The 25,957-nt window shown below is 36.2% G+C and overlaps 1 protein-coding gene across 1 annotated transcript in view; it reads right to left on the minus strand.

Moving 5' to 3' along the window:
- LOC149798244 (inverted formin-2-like) overlaps positions 1 to 25,957 on the minus strand; it is a 68,967-nt gene that overhangs the window by 17,836 nt on the left and 25,174 nt on the right. Inside the window, exons 6-11 of the mRNA XM_089960857.1 lie at positions 24,127 to 24,209; positions 18,003 to 18,865; positions 15,874 to 15,992; positions 9,819 to 9,983; positions 7,669 to 7,926; positions 4,875 to 5,053 (exon numbers count right to left, since the gene is read on the minus strand). Of these exons, the coding sequence (XP_089816983.1) occupies positions 4,875 to 5,053; positions 7,669 to 7,926; positions 9,819 to 9,983; positions 15,874 to 15,992; positions 18,003 to 18,865; positions 24,127 to 24,209 (1,667 nt within the window). The remainder of the gene's footprint in view (positions 1 to 4,874; positions 5,054 to 7,668; positions 7,927 to 9,818; positions 9,984 to 15,873; positions 15,993 to 18,002; positions 18,866 to 24,126; positions 24,210 to 25,957) is intronic.

The following is a 25,957-nucleotide window of genomic DNA, read 5'->3' on the forward strand; positions in this document are numbered from 1 at the left end:
TGAGTGACAGGGCATCAGTCAACAAAGCCTTGAACAAGGAGCTGAATACAATGAGGAAGGCAACTATGAGTGACAGGACAGCAGTCAACAAAGCCTTGAACAAGGAGCTGAATACAATGAGGAAGGCAACTATGAGTGACAGGACAGCAGCCAACAAAGCCTTCAACAAGGAGCTGAATACAATGAGGAAGGCAACTACTGAAGAAGACTTGGATTTCCTCCATTGCAATGCCCATGTACTTCTTGGACTTGCAAAGTCAGCTAAAAAACTCTGAAGAATGTGTTTAGTTTGGCAGTTGGATGTGAGAAGTCCGCAAAATTTTCTAATAATAGAAATAATGAAAATTCTGTGTGGTGTGTTATCAGACTTCCTCGGTAACTACAAAACTGAGAAAAACTGGAAACAGGACGGCATTCTGCATGACATTACATGTGATGACATTGATGCTGCTCTGGTAGCACTTGGGATTATCTTCTTCCGTATCACTCAACCATAATGGTAGCTTTTGGGATGACCAATAGCATATCTTGATTTCTACCAGTACGTTGTTCTTCTACGCAGTTTCCTCAAAATATGGTCTGTACATCCAACTGATGCCTCTCTTCAACATACATGTTGCTGAAGACAACATATTCTTGTCTTTGATGAACACTTCAAGAGAGATACACGAGAGAGCAGCATCTATCATTTGCCATCTGTGTGCAGGATTTCTAGAGGTAATGTGTATTACTTTTTTAATTTAAATTTATTTTTTCATGTCCGAGTTGTAACTGATTGCAGACTACCATATTTTAATTTTTAAAAATATCGCTGGAATGCTGATTTTAACAAATTTCTAAAGCGTTATTGAAAGCCATGAATATGAATTTTTATGTGTACATGCACAATTTCTTTTCCTTTCTTTAAACATTATAATATATTTATCAGGTTGTTGAACGTCAGCTTGCAGAGTTCCTGCCAGACAAGCCAGGCAAGTACCATGCAGTTCAGGATGAAGAGTATAGACACAAACTTGCTCACTGTCAGCTGACCAACATGTTCGGGAAGCAGTGCTTTGGAGATTTGGACTTCAGACTTTTCAAGCGCCGGAATGCTTCAGCACATCACTTGTCTACGCTGAACATGCTTAACAGAAATAAGACCGTGTCTTCTTTTCTGGCTTCCCTGACTGAGGAAGAGGAAAACTTTTTGTTCCAGAAGTCGGCATGCCTGGCACAGTCTTACAGAGCAAAACATTGACAAGAAGAAAAGGATGCAGTGGAAAGGAAGAGACATCAGCTGGAGGAAAAGAAGGCCAAAAAAGAGGCAACACTTCTGAAAAAGCGAGCTCAGGTGACGACAATTCTTGCAACTATGAAAAACCATGATGGCCCCTGCAGGACTGCTGTTGATGTGGGCAGGGTGTTGCAGTATTTCAAGATACAGAGAACTGGAAGACTGGGTGCAATCAAGGCTGAACTGCAATACCACAGGGTCATTTTACAAATGAAGTCGCCACTCCTGAAAACTAGTTTGTCCTTCAACCAAATGGTCAAGAACTTGAAGGAGTTCCTAAAGACTGCAACCAATGAAGAAGCAGATGAAATGATAGCAGACCAGCTAGAGGAAGAACGTCAAGAAGCTCCTGATATGCCATGTCTGAAAGAATGTGACAGTTTTAAGTTTGCTCGAACAGGCATCACAGTAGGTGTGCTGTATTACAGCGATTATTACATCGGAGAAGTGACTGCTGTCAAAACAGAAACTGTTGGGACTGTCAATTTTTTAGAGCGTTGCATGATCAGAGATGACGCTTATCGTTGGCCTGAGGTCCCTGATGAGGCAGACGTGAATGCTGAGTATATTTTTATATCAGATTTTGAGATTGGCTCAGCAAATGGCTGTGTTTGGATGGTAAAACATCCAAATATTTTGAAAGAGAGACTACTGGCATTCCAGCAAAATCTGGATAACATGTAACATTAGAATAACTTAAGACTTGTTATCCTGATGTGGTGCAATGTGTAATTTAGAAATTACTTAACATTTTCTTTAAAGTTTTCCTGCTGTATTTGTTTTATTGAGATTTTGATATGGCTTTTTTTGTGCAAAGCTGATTTTCCAAACAGACATGACATTTTGGTATTAATATTGCTATATAACATGCTTTTTACATTTCTATAAAATATTGTTATTGGTTGTGCTCTTCTGCACAGTGCATATTTTACTTTTTTGTGTGGTTGTATGTTGACGTCATGTGAGTTCTGCCCAGGGGGTGAGTAGAAGTTTAAAAACAAAATTGTTTTAAATCCTCAGAATATATAATCATTAGATAGATTACATCAATCTGAACACAATACACTTAAAATTTTAAAAATTGATAAATAAATGGCCAAGATATTGAATTTTTAATATTTGCGGCTGTATTTGCCGTTGACCAGTTTAGTGAAAATCGTTAATTTTGGGGGTCTGCTACATTGTTATTTCAGAGAATTGCGTTCCCCAAAAAATTGAGCAAAGTCTCTGTATAGAAAGTAACAGATCTGGAAAGTTCCAGACTTAAACTGCAATTAGTTTTAATAATATCAACTACTTAATTTGGCCATTTATGCAATTTGGCAAATTTGAATAAAATCCCGGCATTTTATGAAGAATATTTTCACCCATAACTTTTGAACCGGATGAGGTAGATGTATAATCTTTTTTTTGTTCTTAGTTTTATAAAGATCTATCTATTGGTTATAAAATCCACAAAGAATTTCTAAGTTGAAATTTTGGCTGCCAGTACATAATATAACTTATCCTCCACTACTCCTTGAGAATCCACATTCCAAGTCTAGTAACAATTCACATAAAGGGGACCCACTGTATATACACCATCATGTCTGATAATAATTTACAAATACATGAAGGGGACAAAGCCATTTAAATACCAAATATGTCAGCATAACTTGATTTAGTTTAGTTTGGTGTATTATGGAACAGCATTGCAAGTAGGATGGACATGCAGACATGACTTTATGCATATGTGACAAGGAACAGGCAAAAAGAAAAAGGGATGGAGGTGGGGGTGGGGGGTGGAGGAGAAAAAGAATCTGAATAAAACAATGTTAGCCCCAAATCTGTCTCAGTTATTTCATCTGAGGGAGAAATAATTTGGATGTCTGTTGTCCATGTGCCAAAAATGGATTAAAGTCTACAGAGATCTTGGAAACACTTAATTATGCGTATTTGGATGCCAATTTTTGACCTGGGATGCAGGAAATCACTGAGGCGGGAGTCCTCCGTATGCATGTAATAGGTGTGCAGCAAAATTCAAAGACTTGCCAGCCCTGCTTTGTGGGAAAATGTGTTGATCAAATTAGCTGTGCTGATATTTACAATGACAGAATTCAGTGACTGAAAGACCCCTTGATGTACATACATGTTGCCAGTTTATAAGAGTACTTAAAAAAGAACATGATGCAATAGCTGGGAGGGAAGTTCAAAGGTTCTGACTGGCGGCTGGGTGGGAAAATGTACTGATATTTACAGTGATTGAATTCAGAGACAGAAAGACCCAGAGATGTACATGTGGTCATTTATAAAAGTACATCAAATAAACAACTTTAGCTTTCGTTATTGTGTTCATTTCCGAATGTAAACTTCACCTTCTTCTGTTAGGAAAGCAAAAACGACTTCGCCCTGTGATTATTAAAGAGGTACATTGACTAACTATACCATATTTTTTTAAATGCCCCTCACCTTAGCCTGGTTAGTTCTAGTGTTGTAGTGAAATGTATTCATCAAGGCATCAGTAGCTACGCCTAGTTTTTAAATCAATTACGTAGACAAACAAACTCTTGCCCATTCACAAGCATTATGTTTCGATAGCTGATTGACCATTAACACTTTTCCAAGTAAGGTAGCCACTATCAATTTCCTGCATGCTATCCTTTGATGATAAAACATACAGACTTGTGTTTTAAAATCAGAATCAGTGATCTGGATATATATTACCTGCCTCTTATACTCTATTTTGTCATAAAATTAGTGTGAAACTGAAAGTGAACCAGTAGGCCTAACAGGGAATAATAGCAGACTTCGCTAAGTCTGGGATGTACCAGTTTATTAGATTGTCTGTTTTCTTAAATCATCGGGCAAATATATTCAGAAAAAATATACAACTTATTTAAACCATAGCCTGGGTATTATTTTATTAAAGATTTAACTTTAAAATGCAAATTATGTAGGTCAGAAATGTATGTGACAATGCTATGTTGTGGAATTCGCAAGATGCGCTTCAAGGTCTGTTTTCTGACTTTACATGTAGTTGCGAAAATACGGGAAAAAACAGCAAATCAGATAATATTGCCTAAAATTACTACAAGTATGTATACAAATAAATAAACCATAAATTTGCGATCCTGTCAATGGACTGTTGTAATGAAGCTATATTATAGTGAATGATTACATTACGAAAACCTCTCCATCTAAAACACATCTGTGATGATTCTGTAGGAAAGAAGAGACTGCAACTTTTGATGGTGGGACTCCTATTTTTACCAAAATGGGAGTCCCGGACTCATAGTTTTAAAATTATAGCGAGAACTCTGGTCTTTCATGAATAGTTTGTTTTTTTCTGTTAGTTTTAACAGGAATTTTTAACACATTATTTTCCAAATCATACTGACAAAATGGAAGTTAAGCATCCTTCCCAACAAGGCAGATAACCCAGCATCAATTTCCAAGAGGCTCATATGCTATGGACTGGTATCATATAAAAAATTCCATAAAGCTCAGATGCTTTGTTATAAAAAGCACTGGGATTTGTCACGACAAGCTATAAAAGTTGCCATATCTAGATTATATTGCATTCAATACCATATTAAAAGTGTAGGATTAAAATAATTACTTTGCAGCTTTTTCCAGGGTCACTATATCCTTGGCAAACTTAAGTGCATCCTTATCTTGGTCCTCTGACAGTTGCACCAAATGATGAAGTAATGTCCTGTAGGGGGATCGTGATCGAACACTTGCCAGTCTCTCCAGGCTTGAAAGCTTAAAACCACAACAGTTTCCTTTGAAGTTTCCCTGAAAAATTTAAACACAGGTACCATAAACTACACATTATATTGCGTGACCCATGTTTAAAAGTCTCTTGTGTCAATAGTTGAATTGCGGGAATATGCATGCCCCATGTTTAAAAGTCTCTTGTGTCCATAGCTGAATTGTGGGATTATGACTAAGGTGTTTTAATGGCTACAACCTATGGCCAAGGTAAGCCACCTTAAATCGTAATGCATCTGCAGAAGCAATTCATTTCTTAACAGGCTTTCCATGGCTGTGACCTCTGACCACTAGACTCCGGTATCTATTTTTTAAAATTACCTTAAGTGTATGCCATCCACATAGTTCGGTCAAGGTACTTAAAACAAACATTATTCTATGAAACCCAATTTTCTAAAGATTTCTACCATACTTTAAATGCAAGCCATACATAAACTATGGTCAGGGCATTAAAGTTTAATTACAAAATATCTTTTTCTTCTTTAAGTCAGTGACCCTGATCTTTAAGCACTAAATCGATAGGCTTCTTTCTTATCAAAGAAGTCATCCACAAACTTTTGATGATGGTAAATGGTTGTGAATTGAAGTTAATGTGCAAATTCTTTTGGTCCCAGTGATCTTGACCTTTTGACCCCAAAGTCAAAAGACTTCTTCCTACTCCATGTGATAACTGTAGACAGTGCAGAACTTGAGTTTTGTGAAGAAATCATTTTCTTCTTTCATTTTAGACCTTTAGACCCTAAATATAGATAGGGTTCTTTCTTCTTTCATTTTAGACCTTTAGACCCTAAATATAGATAGGGTTCTTCCTTACCCTAAGTGTTAGCCATCCACAATGTATCGGTAACAGAAGATGTTGGATAACTCAGATTATTGTGCAGAAACAAAATTGCTCACAGACAGATGGATGGACAGACAACATCATAACATGATACTCTCTACCAAGATCTTCTCTGTAGAATGTACCAATCAATTTACAATAAGAATATGTGTCATCTGCTTGCCTGTTGCAGACTGGTTCTCAAGTAACTTTTAAAAAAAATCCTCTGAAGATGCTACAATTCACATGTAAGAAGGCTCACTGGGGTGGGGGAGGTTTGAGTTACAGTTCACATGAAAGAAGATTCACTGAGGGTGTGAGTTACAGTTCATATGTAAGAAGGCTCAGTGAGGAGTTTGAGTTACAATTCACATGTAAGAAGGCTCTCAGGGGGTTTGAATTTCAGTTCACATGTAAGAAGGCTCATTGGGGGGTTGAGTTCCAGTTTACATGTAAGAAGGCTCTCAGGGAGTTTGAGTTACAGTTAACATGTAAGAAGGCTCACTGGGGGTCTGAACTACAGTTCAAATGTAAGAAGGCTCTCAGGGGTTGAAGACTAGGATCATATGGAAAACTTAACCAAGATTTTCTTATTACCTTTGCTTTTCCTGTGGTATAGACAGAAGCGGACATACAGAACATCAGCCAGAAATTTTTCCAGAGGGTCAAAAGGGGGAAAGCAGCAGGGCAAAGTGAAGAAACCACCAGGACATAAAATATTACCACATTACAGAGCCAAAAGACCATTCAGTAATATTTTACAGACCACAAAACTTGAATGACAAAATACTATCTAAACAATTTTCCACTATGTCCTTGACTACTTCTCATCTGGAGGGCCCTCAGTGGTCTAAGGCGCTCTCTGTTACGGATCACTGCCATCTCACCTCTGTCTGCGTGGATTCGAGTCTCGGATTCTGTCGATGTGGGTATTTGAGAAAGCATGCCAGTAGCTTCTCGTGGGTCGGTGGTTCTTTCCAGGGTTTTCCCTCTGCCATTAATACTGGCCGCCATGTAAAGCCTATCGTGTGCTGAAAAATGGCGTTAAACCCCATAAAAACAACAACTTCTCATCTGGCTGGCCATTAAATCTCTGATCTCATGATACAGCGGTGGGCAAAAGTGGATGATGATCCACTGATGTAAACAGGAAATAATACCCTTAAATAAAAGTCATCTAGAAATGACATATCCCCCTGGCAAAATGTCTAACACGTACATCAAGTGTGGAAGTTAGAGAATTACCATATATACTCTGATAAATCTGGTCCAATGGAAAACAATATAGTCCATGCTTTGCAAAAGCATTATGCAATGGCAGATCAGGGTCTCAACTGTTTGTTCTACTCATCACTGTTAATAAATTCTGATGTCGAAGACATCTGATGCATTATGTGACGGCAGAATGAAAAATATTTACAGACAGATGGACATAGTGACAGCTATATCCCTGTTATTACATGTGTGTGTATGCATGTGTGTGACAGAACTTAAAGCATGCATAAACTCAAGTCTGGCAGAGTTATGTCTCAACTATGGAACACACAATAAGCTATGTTACACAGACTGAAATCTATAAATACAAAATAAAAACACTGTTATGCTTTCATCACTGCTACTGCCTTTAATGTGATACTTTTGTCTTAAGATCTGTTAATTCAGTTAGGGTGATCCCTACACCCAAATAAGAAATAATAAGAAAACGCAAAAACATTTACTATACTAATGCATGGGTAAGTTAAACTTGCATCAATAATTTTGATTTGATAGTAGTCTTTAGCAATCGTTAGCAAAGAACACAGACTGGACAACTACTAACGTAGTTCAGGAAATTCCCAGCAGAGAGAATCAGCTGCAGAAATTTTTTCAGCTCAGTACTGTTGATGATGAGTTTAGAGGCTTCTGTCATGGATACAAGGGATGCCTGGAATTTGCTGATGGTACTATTGAACTCAGCTCTAGTCAGGTGCCCCTCAATTAGGATCTGGTAGTCCGGGATATCTGCCAGAAGCAAGATAAACTGTTCGGCCATACCGAGTTCCAGTCTCTGTCCTTGATACAACTGAATCGTGGTCACCTGAGGAAACAAAAAGACAAATACCACAGTTGTTCACGACACCAAATTTTTATTTTCACATAACATGGCAGTTATCTTAAGTATTCAAATCACATTTACGACAATCTGGCTACAGCTTCCATGTAGTGGGTTAGTTTAGTAGTTCAGATTGGACTGCAAAAAACAAATCCAGTCATATTAGTCACTCAAATAAACATGACCAAATCTGATCATTATTGTGAAATTCTGAAATGAGTATGCAACAAAACTCTACTATGTACTCCAAGAAAATGTTTTAGCAGTCTCCATTTACGGCATATGCGGTAACATACAAAAGAATAACTGCAGATGCTATCTTTATTAAATGTTTCTTCAATCCCAGTGACACTCAATCTTTGGTATGGATGCATACTGCAAGTGCATATGAGATGGCAGATCTGGGTCTATACAGTTTATTAGGAGTAATCTGGAGAACAAACAACACAGATATGATCTGCTAGTGCATTATTCAATTGCAGATCAGGGTCTGTGTTGTTTGCAGTTGGACTTGACTATTAAGTGAGCATATACAATAAATTGAATAAACAAAATGGATTCATAAATTCTGTGTAAAATGCACAAACTGCCATTATTTGTGCTGTGTACAAAGTGACCGAAAACTCGTCATGAACAAGGACAAACCTTTTACTACTATGGACAATCTCAGTGAATGGCGCTTGTATAAACATTGCTCAGACAAAATGGGAACTACTGCCCATTCAAGTTATAAAGCACAATTTAATTGTCCATGGACAAGTAACCTTGCACAGGTTGCTCGTCTGTAAGAAGAGATTTCCGATTCGGACAATATAGTGGATTTCTGCACTGCTGGTTTATCATCTAGCAAATTATGAATTTTTAAATACTTGTTCAGCTATTATTTTATGGGCAATTAGAACAAGGGCACTTTTCCCCAAACATTTCTATATAATAACCCTCTCTTGGAGCTATACCATCTGTACTCGCTTGTAAGTCAAGTCTAAATGCAAACTGCACAGATCCAGATCTACCACTGTAAAATTTGCTGGTAGATCTGGGTTGATAGTTTGTTAGGAATGATCAGTAGAACAAACAACACAGACCCTGATCTGCTGGTGCATTATGCAATGGCAGATCTGAGGACATGGCAGATCTGAGTAGATGCTTTTTGCAGTTGGACTGGACTTAAGAATATATAGTAGATTCAACTAGTGTAGATTAAGAAAATGTACACAAACCTATGAACGTTTTAGTCACTTTGGATTGCTTGGATCTTTAGCTATGCAATACTATAATTTTTTTTATAAAAGTTAAAACTCCAAACTTTCACAAGTAATTATCCTTTAATAACATAAACAGATACATGATTTGTTCTTCCTGATCTTCTGCCTCACTGACTGGTAAGTAATGTTAATGTAAATAAATTTTTGTGTAGTTGATAATAACTCAGTATTTGCTTAAAACACATTTATTTCTGTAAAAAATAATTCTGGTTGTCCCCACTAAAGTAAATCTTTCCTTTACCTGAAATCACAAAACTATAACCTGCTATTGCCACCGCCAGAAAAGTGACTGGTGACTGCTATGTCGCACTTGCTGTAAATGTGGGCATTATAAAAATTTAGTATAAATAAGAGTGGGATTATTGACAATATTTTTAATAATAGAATGAATCTTATTATGGGAATCATGCTGTTTTTGTTTGAAAAAATTATAAGAGAAAACCACCTTGTTAATTATGAGATACATCTTCACAGCTTTCACCATTTTTGTGTTACTTCAAGATGCATTATTCAGTATTACGTACAGGTAACATAGAAAATATGAAATAGAAATATGAAACATGTTCATGAGATTATGTGATCAAGAACTATGTATCTGATCTAGAAAGGTACCTCCTCTGGGCTTGGCAATATTTGGGTCAGATACTGTAACAATGGAAGAGTCAGCTGCGTTGCTTCCCCGTCCTCCAGGCTGTGTACCAAATCTTCAGCCCCATTATCCAAACGATTGAGGAATAAATTGATGTTCAGTCTGGTTGATGAAGGCAGCAATATAACCTGTGCAAAAAAGTTAAAATATGCAAGATTTGATTTTAGTTATGATGAAACTTTAAATAAAATATGCAAATTTATCATCTTGCTTGTGACAATGTCACTGTATACCTTGACTGAACAGCCCTCATGACCCTGACATCTGACCTTTTAACCACCCCATTTCTCTGTTAAAGTGACAAACTTGATAATACAGAGTAATACAAGAATGGAAACAGACCATATAGCCCCTTCATTTCACTCTTATCAATTAACCCTGAAAAAATAACTAATAGTTCACCCTGTTACCCCAATCTTTGATGCCTGGGTGTATGATCAATAAGTACTATATATAGTCACTCCAAAACACTGTGTTCAGATATAGGCCTGTGGAAAGTGGCTTAAAAAATCAAAAGCAGATTCAAATTCCAGCTGCACTGACTCCAGTTCCATGTGCCTAAACAGACCCTATCTTTTAATATCATTTTGACCCAGTGTTGAAATTGATTTAAAATTTCAACAGAAATCATTGATCTGAACCATGTCTTTAGTCACCTCTCAAAATTTTTAACATAAAGCAATGTTTTCCTTCAGGTCTTGACGTCAAATATTGTGCAATTGCTCCAATGCACATTTTTCTTTTATAATCAAGCCCATGTCAAGTCGATTTTAAAAATATCATTTGCTATGACTTAAAAACCACTTGCCTGACAAAGCCGTATTTTCTGACAGATCCACCTCACCCAGACAAATTAAATGGATGGTCTCATTCACCTGAAGCTAATCAATGAATATTTCTTTACATTCTGCTGAATATGGGCTGACGACTGACGAGGCTTCCAATGATTTCACAATTTCTGCATGATCAGCTGGTAACTGTTGAATAATTTTGGCACACAATTGTTTTTGCAATTTCTGATTGTATGCCATCCTGTTGATATGTCTGCATTTCATCATGATCAGTATGTAGGGATAAACATTTGGGGCCTAGGAGCAATTTGGTTTTTTTGAATGCTGCAATAATCTCCATATTTCTGGATCAAAGTTGAAAATAGAAATGTGTGTGTGTGATTTGGATTTTTAATGTAGCTTTAACAATTTTTCAGTCATATTGCTATAATGTCTGCAGTGTGGCAGTTTATAGTGATGTCTAGCACTGGGGCATCTAGTCACAGACATGTAGCATGATGTCCCACTCAGTCACATTATCCTGACTCTTGATGCTGAGTGCCAAGCGAGGCAGCTGTTAGTATCATTTTTTTGTCTTAGGTATGACTCCACTGGGGATCGAACCCATGACCTCCTGCTACCGAGGCAGACACTCTAACCACTAGGTCACAGGAGTGGTCTAAATTGTGGTACTGTGGATGTAATTAGTTACATGTGGAACTGTGGATGCATGACAATTACTGAAAACACTCACTCCAAATTGACAGAATCAGTGGCTACCAACTCAATGAGTAAATGGATTTAGTTATACTGTAAGTTATTTAGTGTGAATAAACATTGTTGTTGGAGCTTTTACAAGTCATTAATCCCTAAGCTTAGCTTAACTGACATCTATTGCATAGTTACTGCTTGATATATTTAACCAGCAACATTCATTACCAAGTCAGCATCAGTGCTAGTTTTAGGTAACCAATGAAATGCAGAGGACAGAAATAGTACCAGTCCTCATTCATAGGTCACATGCTTCACTTTGTAAACATAATTTTTTTGGATAGCTTTTGATAATTAACAAAATTCTATTCATTTTGTAAAGGGATTTACAGATGGGTCCTAGCAGAGAGCTCTTGATTAATATTATCCCAGTGTCTTTTTTCCCCAGGTTCTTCCTCCACCATTAATACTGGCCGCCATGCATAGCCTATCGTGTGCTGAAAAATGGCGCTAAACCCCACAACAACAACAACCACTATCTTTCAAGAACGTGAACATAAAAATGCAGCCATTTCATCGACAGCTGCACAGTTTAAGGCAAATTAAATAACATTCTTTTGGGACAGGCTAAAGGGCAAGTCACTTATAAAATGAGTGGAGGCTGATTGAGATTTAGAGGGGTTCTGGGCTATCAGATTTTATGAGCTCTGTCATTTATAAGGCAAGTCCAACTGCAAAACTACAAAAACCCATATCTGCTAGAGTATTATGTGATGGCAGATCTAGGTCTTATAAGCAAATATATACAGTATGTGGTGAACCATATTTCAAAGTATAATGCCTGTGATAATATTTATATCACATGGTAAACTGCTTATCTTTGTCTAGTGTCATTATTTTTTGGACGAGCACATAGGACATGTCAAAATAAAATTACCTGGCAAAAACAGTCTCTTTGTATAAATGGTGGTTCCCCACCCAATTTTTTTTAATCCTGTTCTTTTTTTAAAAAGTCCATGCCAAACTTTAAAAATGTCAGTTTGGAAATAATAATGTTACCTAATGTCAACCAACTGTTACTGTTAAATGTATTAAGAAGACTGAACATACTGTTTTAGTCTTAATTGGATTAATACATGTATCAATGATTACTAACTACTGATTTAGCTTAATATCATGAATACATGCATAAATGGCTCCTCCTGATTTATTAGTTGTTGTATGAAAATACCTGTTTCATTAACTGTAAAAAGAAAATACTCAGGCAAATGATTATTGCAGTTTCCACTGAACAAGCATTCAGCTTATCCTTCTGTTCTTAATCCACTGATGTAAACATGAAGTCTAGATTATCAAAATTGCTCGAGCATGCTTACTTTCAATTTCCATCCATGCTTACTTTGTTTCCAATGTTTACCTTCTGCTACATCAATGTTTACTTTTTTTCAATGCTTACCTCCTGTTTCCATCAAAGCTTACTTTATTTCCATCAATGCTTAATTTCTACTTCCATCAATGCTTACTTTCTGTTTCCATAAATGCTTACTTTGTTTCCATCAATGCTTACCTTCTGCTACATCAATGCTTACTTGTTTCCATCAATGCTTACTTTCTGTTACCAAAGCTTACTTTGTTTCAATCAATGTTTACCTTCTGTTTCCATCAATGCTTACTTTGTTTCCATCAGTGTTTACTTCTGTTACCATCAATGCACTCTGAATGCATGTTTCCAGTTAGTCTAAATTATGATTAAGAATTGATCCAATTCTATGTCAAGTTATGCAGTACTGAAATCAACCAGATTACATAATTGCTGTTTAATTATTAAACCAATCCCATGTCAGGCTGTATGATATCTGTCAGGCTGTGTGACAGTTGTTAGGCTGTGTGATAGCTAAATTGGTTCCAACCAGAATATTCAGATTGTTATCCTAGTGCTTTGAAAATGAAGTTCTTGTTAAACAATTAAGACATAAGTGTATATTTTGTGGTTTTTAAATTTATGAATGATAAGAAATTCAAAACAAAGAGGTTTCACATGTCTGCAAATTTTGTAGACAGGGTATGCAAAATTATAACCACAAAAAGATGAATTCATATTATTATCAATCATTTTATACCATGCTGCTTACATGTTCAGCATATTCCAACAAGAAAACAGTGGACATCATATTATAGATCTGCATCAGCTTTAATACTCATCTGTGTAGGAACTGTGGAAATTATCAGGGTCTTAATGATCTTGTACTTTGGTCGAGGTATGTGGTTTTGAACTAAAGTTATTTTGAAGAAGCCATTATTTTCTTGGACCTGCCTTGACCAAGACCTCTGACTTCTTGACCTTAAAATCTAAATGATGTGTTATTACACTAAGAACAAGCCAGTCAAAAAGGTTGGTCAAGGAATTTCTCTGGAATAAAAATTATGCTGCAAATATATTTTTCTTTGATCCACAATGATTTTGACAGGTATAAGCCCCTTACAAACTTTGGTCAAAGTTTGAGATCTAGAACAAAAATTAATTGAAAAAACAATTTCTCCTATCATTTACACTGACAGTAACCTCTGAACCAAAAATCAATTGTGTTTGTGATCAAGATTTTTAACGTAGCTTTAACAATTTTTTCAGCCATATCACTACAATGTTTGCAGTGTGGCAGTTTATAGTGATGTCTAGCACTGGGGCATCATGCCGCAGACATGTAGCCCAGGCCGACCAGTCCCAACACTAACCTATTAATGCTGAGTGCCAAGCGAGGCAGCTGTTAGTACCATTTTTGAAAGTCTTTGGTATGACTCAGCCAGCATTCAAACCCACGACCTGCTGCTTCTGAGACAGACACTCTAGCCACTAGGCCACCAGAGCGGTTGCTAATTGAAGATTTGGGAAAGTGTCTGCATGATGTTGATGTATAATCTGCCAGAGTCTGCACATTCTGTCTCTAGAGTATATTTCTCTTTTAATGATAGTCTTAGCAAGACACCACTGTCAAAACATGTTTTGGGTCACACATAAATGACCAGCTTCTTGGTATTTGAAATTTCTGTACTCTCATCAATTAAGATGCAAATGAATTGACTACATTGTACTTTCTGCATTAACTCTGATTCTATCACTGTTGCTATGCAATCCTGGAAAAAAATAAAGCTTGATGATAAATCAAAGCATAAAAGTATTCTATTATCATTATTAATATTATTTTTTTTATTATTAAAGTATTTGTGAAATGTAAAACAAATAGATTATAAAAACCTCAAAGTAAAATGACCAAAATCAGATGCAAATTGTGTAAGGACCTTAACCTAAGACCATGGAGTGTCTAAGGATGTTGCCTTGTGATAATCGGTTGTTTTAAGAAATCCCATCAAGGTGTTTAAATGCTAAAATAATATGGCACGACAGTCTCTCTCTCTCTCTCTAGCATTGTTGGATACGGGATTAGCATGATGAAGTGTTTGTTCGCTGTCATTGTGCCTAATGACAGAAACTTCTGCACCATGACTGTTATTAGAAGTGTTACTGCTAAAGAATGAAAAAGTGTCCAAGTTGTATAACTGATTTAGCCATTTAACATGCTGTCCTGCCAAGCATGCCTCTGTATCAAATGTGCTCTTCTGACCTTTGTTATTAATCAATGAGAACTGAGCACATGACACAGAAATACGTGACGTATTTAGAACTATACAAGTACAACATATTCGCTGAGAATGACGAGGAATTTTACAGCAAAAAGAATTTAATAAAATATATGCATTCTTAACAAAAAAATGTGGACAATTCTTATTTTGTGTGCGATTTTGCCCGCATAGGATTAAAAATCTTGCAGGAAATCTTAAATTTGGGTGGGATTTGCACGATCGCGTGTCTTAGATGCAACCCTGCAATTGTATCTGAGGAATGCTAAGGTTGGCTAAGTGTTGGGTGAATTTTCTGGAATCAAAGGAACATATCAAAGCTCATTAAGCTTAATGTGATAAACCATATTTGTTTGATGAGCCCCATGTGTCTTACCTATATATATATATATATATATATATAATAATTAGTATATATAATATACAGGTGCTTCAAGTATTGGACTGAAGCAGCTCGGGTTGGCAATGAAAAACAGGGACTGTCGGCCAACCAGAAACACAAAATTTTGGACCTTAAAGAAACTTACGCATTAGCCCATCAAATTAGCATTCAGTTGAATGTGATCAGAAATATTTCCATCACTAAGAACAATGCATTCACTCTTCAACCTACTGAAATGGCAGTCCACATCTGAAGCACCAAACAGAAACAAAACAGGTAATTTCTAAATTTCTTGAAAATAGAAAACTCACGTGAATTATGAAAATTTGCTAAATGCTACAAAGTTATAAGCTGCACAAACAAATGTGATTGAATGGATAGATGGACAATTCCACAACAGAATACTTATAATACAGGACTACAAAAAACATAAGGATTTTGGTTGGTAAACCAGTGAAACCACTATAGTTCAAACTGCATTGTAGGTGCATAAGTAATGTGGAAAATTGTATGTTCTACCTCCTCAACTGGTGGGTCAATGGTGTTGACTTGAAACAGAGCTTCCAGGCGATTAAAGTCAGGAATCAGCCTACGTCCATTCGCAGCCATTGTCTGCCATAGACACTTATACTGACCAGCTGAAAATTTGAAAAATCTGTAAATTAACAGTCTTGCTACTGACCATTTGACTTTTTAGCTTTCAACCTGCTGCTTTTCTGAGATGGTCTCCTGTATCGGCTGATCAGAGTGTTAAGTCAAATAAAATTCTACAAGAGACACATGCATCGATCCTTAGCAAAAAGTTTATGTCAAATGAATGATTGAGAAAATAACCGAATGATCAATGTTCATTGGCACAGCAGTAAACTTTGGGTCAAAACAACTGGAGCACTAAGTGCCTTGCAGAGAAACACCCAACAACAATGGACTGGGCTTGTCTGGTAGTGACCAGCATGCTGACCATTGAACTACCATAGCAGGTGACCCAGGCTGGTCTAGGTGGATTTTGAACTTGCAACCAACTGCTTGTGAGTCCAGCATGCTCACTGCATAGTACCTAGCATCTGCATAATTTCCTTTTATACAAATCTGTGGTCGTTGATGAATGTGTACATGTTATTACTGGTTGCAAGAAAAACCTAAGCTGAATCGATGTGTAATTTCTAACTGCACAGAAGAACAGGTATGGCACTTGTCATCCTTTTCAAAATGAACAAAGTTAATATTTATGATCAAGGCTTTTTGTATTTCTAATTGTATAAGCTTAAATACACCTCTCCCTCGATAACTCGCGCACAATGGGGTCCACAAACATAGACTGCACTATAAGTGAGGCATGAGTTATCGAGGGACCTCCAAAAATTTAAGAGAAAAAATGGCTTTGACATTAAGAAAACCATGGGGGGGGGGGGGGAAGAACGGCATTAGAGAACTGGGCTGTTTATTGACTGAAACCTCATTTCACAATCTCATTGACAATAATTTTTGATAACACGCTTTTTTGAATGAAGTTCTTCGTTATTCTGTTTAAACATTTATTTTCAAAATGTCCAACATAGGAAAGATCGTTCCAACTGGTTTCAACAACCATTACATGTATGCAAAAAAAAATCTGTGTATTACATCACTGCTTTTTGTTTTCTTGATGAGTCTGGTTCCCATAGTGGTGTTTAATCTTATCCTGCCAAACTGGGAGTCCACAGAGCAGGCAACTAGACTAACTGTTGATACACCTCTGAACAAGATTCCTTTTTAAAAAAAACATGGGACATTTATTTCGTGAGACAATCGTCTATGTTGAAACTCAATTTTTGTATTGCTCAATTAGTACAACATTGATGTCGTGATTTCATTGGAATTAATAATGAAACTTCTTATCATTCTTGACAATATCTCAAAGTGCCAGTTCAAGAATTCTCCGATACTCGCTTGCCCACAATGGTCAGTATCTGTGAAATCAAGCTCTTTATTTTTACAAAGTATTCATTTCACTTGGCTGCCTTGTTATCTTTGATCACAGTTATGAAAGAGTTGGTTAATTTAAGGTAGTTCATGTTACATACACAATAACATTTATAAGTGATCGATTGATCAAATGAAGTGAGTTCACCCAACATACAACCGGGGGCCCGCTAGATTTTAAGTTTGTAGGATTTTTTTGTGACTTTTAACTTTTCTTTTATTCCACCTCCTTTGTTTGATTTAAAAGACATGATTAACGTGATAATACAAAGGAGGCCAGCTTTAAATTCAGTGCAACAATACAACAAATACTTCCGGAAGTCAGTTATCAAAACACGGTCGGTACTTAATTAGGTTCTCAGAGAAATGCTCGTGGACATGGCTGTTATGATAGATTGACACATTTTACATTTAATTACAACAGGACACATTGCATTTATGATGATTATGCCTGACCCGTGCTATAAGTGAGTTTGCAAGTTATCAGGTGCGAGTTATCGAGGGAGTGGTGTATGTAGAAATGAACATCTTATCATTTTTAGTAATATGAACCAAATGAACAATGTTAATATTTATTATGAGGGTTTTTAACATTTCTAACGGTAAAGTCTTAAATATGCAGAAAAAGAATATAATTTATCATTTTCTGCAATATATGTATCAATGCAGTTTAATAACATACATACCTATTTTATCCTCCGATAGTATGATCCATTTTAGATCCTGCATTTTACTAACTGGTACAGGAACTGGTTGCCTAACAACAGCATTGCTATGCTTCCCAACTGCCAATGATCCACTATCTTCATCCATCCCTGAGTCAATATAGTCGATGTTGTCATACAGTGTGTAGTCCACAATTTTAGGCTCTGATCTGAATTTCAACGTGTTCTGAAATCCCACTAGACCTGGATCATTGACCGACACATTGTCATATGTAGATATGTGAGACAAATGTGAGGAACTGTTATTTTGATTATAGACAACTGTCTTTTCCTTAACCATATTTGACATGTTGATGTTCATAGCATTATATTTGTCTTGACTAGATTTTGTTTTGATTGGAGCCATTTGTTTACTGCCGGATTCATTTTGACTAGAATGTAACTGACTCAATTTCAACTCTGACTGAGGCTTTTCATGAGAGAATCTTGGCACAGTCTTGTCTTTACTCAACTCATTTTGCTGCATGCATGACACAACTGTGCTAGTTTCTTGGTAATTTTCAAAAATATTTGACAAACACTGTCTTTCATTGCACTGTTTCTGACCTACAGATGACTTTGTCTGTCCAACATTCAACTGATTTTGGCAAGCAGACGTCTTCTTTTGACTTAAGTTTGAATGGTTCTGACAGCAGTTACTGTTTGCACTGCACCCTGATACACCAGAATCCCCAAGCTGTCTGTAGGAATGGACACATTTCAAACCCAGATGGACCTGGTCTGGCAGTTTCTGAAGGTCACTCTGAAGGTCATCTAGCCTGGCCACATCACAGGTGTGGACGACGTGGTGGACAAGGCAGTCAAGGGTTTGCCAAAGATACTCACTGGTGCAAAGAAAAGATGCAATATTATTTAATATAGAGAACCAGGGGTTTGACACGCTAGTAAAATATCATTCAACAACGAGCTACATGATGCTTTCAAAAGACAAATATAAAATCTTGCCTCCAGTGATGCTGCTCATACCAGAAAATGCAACAAATGCCTACTGCTACTAAAGGGAGACTAAACTGCATACAGGCACATGTCTTGCAGATTCACTTGTCCTATGTAAAATGTGTAAAAAGGCCATCATGGAAGCATCTCTGAGGAAAAGTAAATTTAGACAGACCCCAGGCACAGGCTATAATGTTTTAGGAGACACATATCTAAATGAAAACAACAGTGCTTGTTTTGTTTAAAATTTAAGTTACCTTATGAAAGCTTAAACAAAATACATCAAATACTTTGAAGGTTTTAGTTAGTTTTCATATACACTGACATATAACTGAATAGAAATTATTTTATATAACATTCTAGAACATGAAAAGAATTAAAGTTTGCTTAAAATGTGTCAGAGTGCAATCAGGTTATGTTATCTACCTTTAAGCACGAACATTTCAGCAAACTTGGATAGTGCTGCCCATCATACCTTTCCTTGTATTTCCTTAGTAGACAGATTTCCCCATTATATTTCAATGAAAATTTATTTCAATTTTAAAAAATTGCAAATTCCAATACAAAATATTCAAAATGGTTTGAAAATCTAATCATAACATCCATATATTAACTTGAACTTTTGAACATTAGCTGAAATGTAATATCCCTGCTGATCTTCACTGTACTTCACTTTAAAGACAAGCTCACACTGTATTTTGCTTAAGCTTCCAAACATTAAGAAAATGCAGAAACTGGTTAGAAGTTTTAAAAATCTACTAAAGTCACCTCTATATTAAGGCTGTTCCGTCAAAACATACATGGAACCCAGGGAAGGCACTTTTAAAGTGGGGTACTCACCCATAAATGCAATTTAGAATTTTCTTTTCTTTCTTATCATTTTAATACGAACTCTGTGAAATCACAGAGTTAATACGAACTCTGTGAAATCAAAGTACCCTGGCATACATTTTTTTAAAACTGCCTTCCCTGGGTAACACGTACGTTAAAATGGAACAGCCCTTAGCATAAAATATATGAGCCAAAATGGAACAGCCCTTAGCATAGAATATATGAGCCACTCTTTACACTTCTCCAGTTATAGTCTTCTTCCAGTCCATTAATTAATTGTACCCCACCTCCAATCTTCAAAAGTATTTACCTGGCACAATTACAATGTAGCTGAGGATTATTTGCTGCTGTTCTGCATTTAATGCCATTTTTCAGCATATGATCGCCAACACAAGGCGGCCAGCTGATCTGGTTGAGGAAGAACCTTGGAAAACCATTGGAAGAACCACTGACCCACCGGAAGCTACCGAGCCCAATATTTGAACCCATATGGAAAGAGGTGAGATAGAAGTAAAAGCATGAGCCTTAGATCACTCAGTCACCCAGGCCTCCGAAAATTATTCAATTCCTTCATACTTTAAAAATTTCAAACTGAATCTTGTTCCATTGGGGTAAATGTTGTTAATTTGGAGAAAAAAAGTTGACAATGACAAATGCAATGTTAAAGCAATACTATTTTTTGTAGCAGCCTAATACACATCGTTACACGCATGTCCATTACAGACATCATTACATGTATGGCTGTTACACGGATGCTCATGCAGTTAAAAATAAAAAGTTGTTACATTTGTGCTATATACAACATGCAAGATATCAACTGCTATTACCGGTAAATTAAAATAATGGGGATGACACTGCAGTTATAAAATTCCCAGAATCATAAAAATGTCATATAAGAATAACATATACTTGTTCATTTTTTAAAAAGAAATTTTTTATTATTTGTATGACATGAAGGGATGAAATAATCATCCGGTAGTTGTAATTTACCAGGTAAATACTTTTAATGAAAAGAAATGGAGAATGAGTATTGAAATTTCAGAAATTGCCAAAGAAAAAGACTTTGGAAGCATATTAAGATCATATAAATATTGGGATAATTGTCCAACAAAACATCTTTGAAATCTGTATCACTGTAGTCTTCAGGGTAAGCAACCCATAAATGGGGAAAATAAAGACATATCAAAACTAAGGTTCCCTCTGAGACTGGCAAATAATTTTTCATAATGTGATCATCACAAAGTTGTGAATCAGCATGATGATTTTGCAGTTGTATAAAGTGTTGCACCCTAAGTCCAAAGGGTAGGAGACATTGTGCCCCTCTGTCCTATAAATTTGGGGGACACAAACCATTTTAAATGGACAAATAAAAGCACTAGATGGTACTTAGAGCACTTTCAACAGTAAAAAAACATGGAGAAAACCTTGTATACTATTACAATTTTGTCATCCAAACTTCTATTTTCCGTACTGCACTATCATCTTTTCCTGGGTCGCATGTAGTGTTATAAACATTGTATCAAGTGCTGCAGTAGCCCATAAAAAAAATCCCATTTGTTTTATCTAGTTCACCTGAAAAGAGCTGAATTATCAAATTTCCATTCTGGTTCTCACTATTAATTAACTTTTGTGTTCACTCATTATTATCTATAGGCATTTATTAGAATTCCCATGCTTACTGAATCATTTTTATTTAAAAAAAAATGAACAGTTCATTGATTAAATACCAAACTTTTTGTTTCTGAACATTTTTGACCAAATCAGTTTAGCCCCTTACATCTATATTTTAACCTCAAAAATATTTTACACCAGTGGTCATCAGTGACATTGCAATACATCAGTGACATTGCAATACACGAGTGGTCATCAGTGACATTGCAATACATCAGTGACATTGCAATACACCAGTGGTCATCAGTGACACTGCAATACATCAGTGACATTGTAATACATCAGTGACATTGCAATACATCAGTGACATTGCAATACATCAGTGACATTGCAATACACCAGTGGTCATCAGTGACATTGCAATACATCAGTGACAATGCAATACATCAGTGACATTGCAATACACCAGTGACATTGCAATACACCAGTGGTCATGAGAGGCATTGTAATACATCAGTAACACTAGAATATACTAGTGGTCATCAGTGACACTGCAATACACCAGTGGTCATCAGTGACATTGCAATACACCAGTGGTCATCAGTGACATTGTCGATGTTGTTGTGGGGTTTAACGTCATTTTTCAGCACACGATAGGCTATACATGGTGGCCAGTATTAATGGTGGAGGAAGAACCTGGGAAAACCCCGGAAAGAACCACTGACCCACGAGAACCTACTGGCAAGCTTTCTCACATACCCAAATTGGCTGAATCTTAGACTCGAACTGCCGCAGACAGAGGTGAGATGGCAGTGATCCATAACGAAGAGTGCTTTAGACCACTCGGCCACCCCAGTGACATTGTAATACATCTGTGGTCATCAGTGACATTGAAATAAACCAGTGGTCAACAGTGACATTGCACTACACCAGTGGTAAACAGTTACACTGCACTACACCAGTGGTCAACAGTGATATTGCACTATACCAGTGGTCATTAGTGACAATGTAATACACCAGTGGTCATCAATGACATTGCAATACACCAGTGGTCATCAATGACATTGCAATACATCAGTGACATTGTACGACAACAGTGGTCATCACTGACAGTGCAATACATTGGTGGTCATCAGTGACAATGCAATGCACTGCTGATCATCAGTGACATTGCAATACACCAGTGGTCAACAGTGACACTGTAATGTGAAAAATCTTGAATGGTTTCTGATTGTCACAATTTTGTTTAAAAAGTGAAAATAAACTGCCATCTTAAAGTTTGTATTGTCTTTAGCAACTCTGGTGATTGCTATAGCCAAAATAGCTGTGGACCGGTATGCACTAAAGAAAAATTGTAAGCAGATTTTTATATCAAAAAAATCTTGGATGAAAAAGTACACACAGGGGGCACAAAGGAGTCAAGACCTAGGGGGTTTGGATAAAATTAGTTGTAGGAAACCTACCATTCCATGCTCAAGGTACAACACTGGGTAAAGGCATAATATGTGTGTGTGATTTGGATTTTTAATGTAGCTTTAACAATTTTTCAGTCATGTCGCTACTATGTCTGCAGTGTGGCAGTTTACAGTGATGTCTAGCACTGGGGCTTCATGCCGCAGACATGTAGCATGATGTCTTACCCAGTCACATTATCCTGACACCGGTCCGACTAGTCCTAACACTAACCTCTTAATGCCAAGTGCTAAGTGAGGCAGCTGTTAGTACCATTTTTGTAAATCTTTGGTATGACTTGACTGGGGATTGAACTCATGACCTCCCGCATCCAAGGCGAATGCTCTAAACACTAGGCCACCGGAGCAGTCAAAGGCATAGTAAAAGAGATTCAGATTTCAAAGATTATTTATTAATGACAGGTCTGGATGGATATTATACATTAACACTTATGAATTTGTAAGTTACTTTAGAAAGCACCCCCCTGCCCCATGCACTTACTAAATGAGAAAAATATTACAACCATGCAAAGTTAAAAATCCATAATTGTTTAATGCACCTTTGAAGACCATAACCAAGAAATAAACGACATTGAATGAACTACAAGTTTAATGCAGCAAAACTGCTGGTAGTGCTGGAAAAAGCATTTGTTTGACAGACAAGGAGAATTTAAAATTTGCTGGGCAAGCAAATGAAGAAATTAGCCATGTGTTTATAAAATATAAGTGGCTCACAACCTGCCTCTCATAGCAAAACCCTGCAGTCAACAGCACACAAGAAATGGATCTAAACACAATATCTAATAGGATATCACGGAGAAGTGGAACAAAATATACACATTTATATCTGTGCCCCGAATAAAAATTGAAATTTTTGTGCAATATAAAAAAAATGTAATGCACTGACTGATTCCTGGAGAAGAGATAACCATGCCAGCAAATTAACATTACACATGCAGCAAAATGAAGCCTTTGTCTTATCCCAATTAACCTCATATGAATTAATATAAATTGTGATTGTATGCTAAAAATATCATGAAAATGGTTGTGACATACTGAAGTTATGACCATTTAATTTTGTATGTGATACATGTGAACAATCATCAAGGTGCTGGGTCATAGGTGGAAGTATCTAATAAACTTTCAATGTACATATGATGTTGTAATGTCTCACACATCTGTTTGGGAACAGTTAATTTCTTAAATCCTAGACAGCCAACTGGATAAAAAAATCTAAATCATGATGAAAATTGTACCTGTTATTTGGGTAGACTGTTTCCACAGCCAGCAGATCTTGCAGAATGTTGACTAAGCATGCCATTTTGGAACTACCAAATACCTGTAAAACACAATTAGAATCAAATACACACCTGAAAATTGCTAAAGATCCCATTGGGTACGTGGGTACTCGCCCGTTAATAATAACCTGGGTAATAAAATGACCAGCCAGGTATCTGTTGAAAAAAAAGTATTCCAAGTTCTATTTGAGACACAGAATAACGATTACAGTTCGAGGCTTGTCTCATGTGTGCATTTATTCATCATCACAGGGGCTTGTATGGCTGCTATAATTTACTTGTCATCTATGTGCTATATAATAATTCAAGGAAGGACGCTTCTCTCCTTCCTTACACAACCTATTTAAGAATCAATGCTGATTAAAGCTAGACCATCCTAACTTCATAGTTTTCTTTAATTATGGCATGTAATATACAGATTGCTCTTTTTATGATCAGATTACACTTTTTGTCACTTATATTAGAAATAAATTACGTTTATACCTGTCCTGGGGATTGGCATGTGTGAACCTACAACAAAGCAGTTCAGGTTCATACTTAATACAATTTCCCTTTGATCGGGTACCCAGGTGTTAAGATGATGGAAATTGTTGTGCAAAGTTTAAAGGGATATGAAGTTTAGAAATAAATATAATAAAAATAAAGAAGCCATGTCAGCATAAATAATAGCAAAAACTCCACCAAAATTGAATAAGGTTTCTTCGAGATGTTTTCAGTTTGGTAAAGCTTATTAATATTTGTGTGTTCTGATATAATATGGATGAAGGATTTCAGAAAATCTTGATATCTTACAATATAAATTAAAGGTAACTTTGTCATGATACTTAAGTTGATGATTGTGGCAGATGGTGCTACTCATTCTGAAAGGTATTTGAATCATCCAAGTATTATTGAAAATGGAAGTTTAAATGTCTTCAAATGTCAGCATTATTCTTGTCAAACCAAATTAATGTCACTAAGACGTTTAAAATGATCTGCTTATTAGAAGAACAGGCTGAAACTGGAAATCTTATTTCTCATTCATTTCTCCAGAAAAATAAACAATTTTTAAAAAATGAATATACACTTCTACTTTATCAATAATATCAATATTTATTTTTCCTCATTTACAAATATATTAATCTGATGATAAATGTAAATTTACATGTATTTTGTTGTAAATAGAATGGTGTTAAAATCCTCTTAAAGAAAAGTTTTAATTATCTTAATCTGGTGTTCCTCTTTGGTGATGCCATCAAAATCTGGGATAGCAAAAAGTTTGTGAGGAGTTATCTCCCATAAAACTCTTTAAATGCTGATGACTTTGAAATCATTTACAGATTTTCATAAAAATTTTACATTTATTTTAAAATTTTATCTTTTTTTAAATAATGTTTATTTCTAAACTTCAGTGTCACTTTAAAGTGAAAAATGGGCCATAGCTAAACATTGTATTGTGAACTTAGGCATTAAGATAAAACCTCATACCAAATCTGGTTTGAATTCATGAAATTCTTCAAAAATAATTTAATGGAAAGGAAACTGCACTTGAAGGGAATAGTTTCAAGTCAAACAGTATCCCTAAGTCCATTTAGATTTATTGGAAAATGGTAAAAATCAAAAGTAACTTTAGCCTTCCTAGTGGAAAACCTGATGGTAAATTTTGATGTGAACCCATTTAGTCAATCAAAAGTTATTCAGCAGAAACAAAATTATGATGTAACTGATGGGAAAAGGTCCAAGCCAAAGAGAAATTCCATTCAATTTTGTTGGAAAATGGTGAACTATCAAATGTGCCCCAGATGTTGTC

The sequence above is a fragment of the Sinohyriopsis cumingii genome, chromosome 6 (genome assembly GCF_028554795.1).
Source record: "Sinohyriopsis cumingii isolate HCF-2022 chromosome 6, ASM2855479v2, whole genome shotgun sequence".
Taxonomy (NCBI): Eukaryota; Metazoa; Mollusca; class Bivalvia; order Unionida; family Unionidae; genus Sinohyriopsis; species Sinohyriopsis cumingii.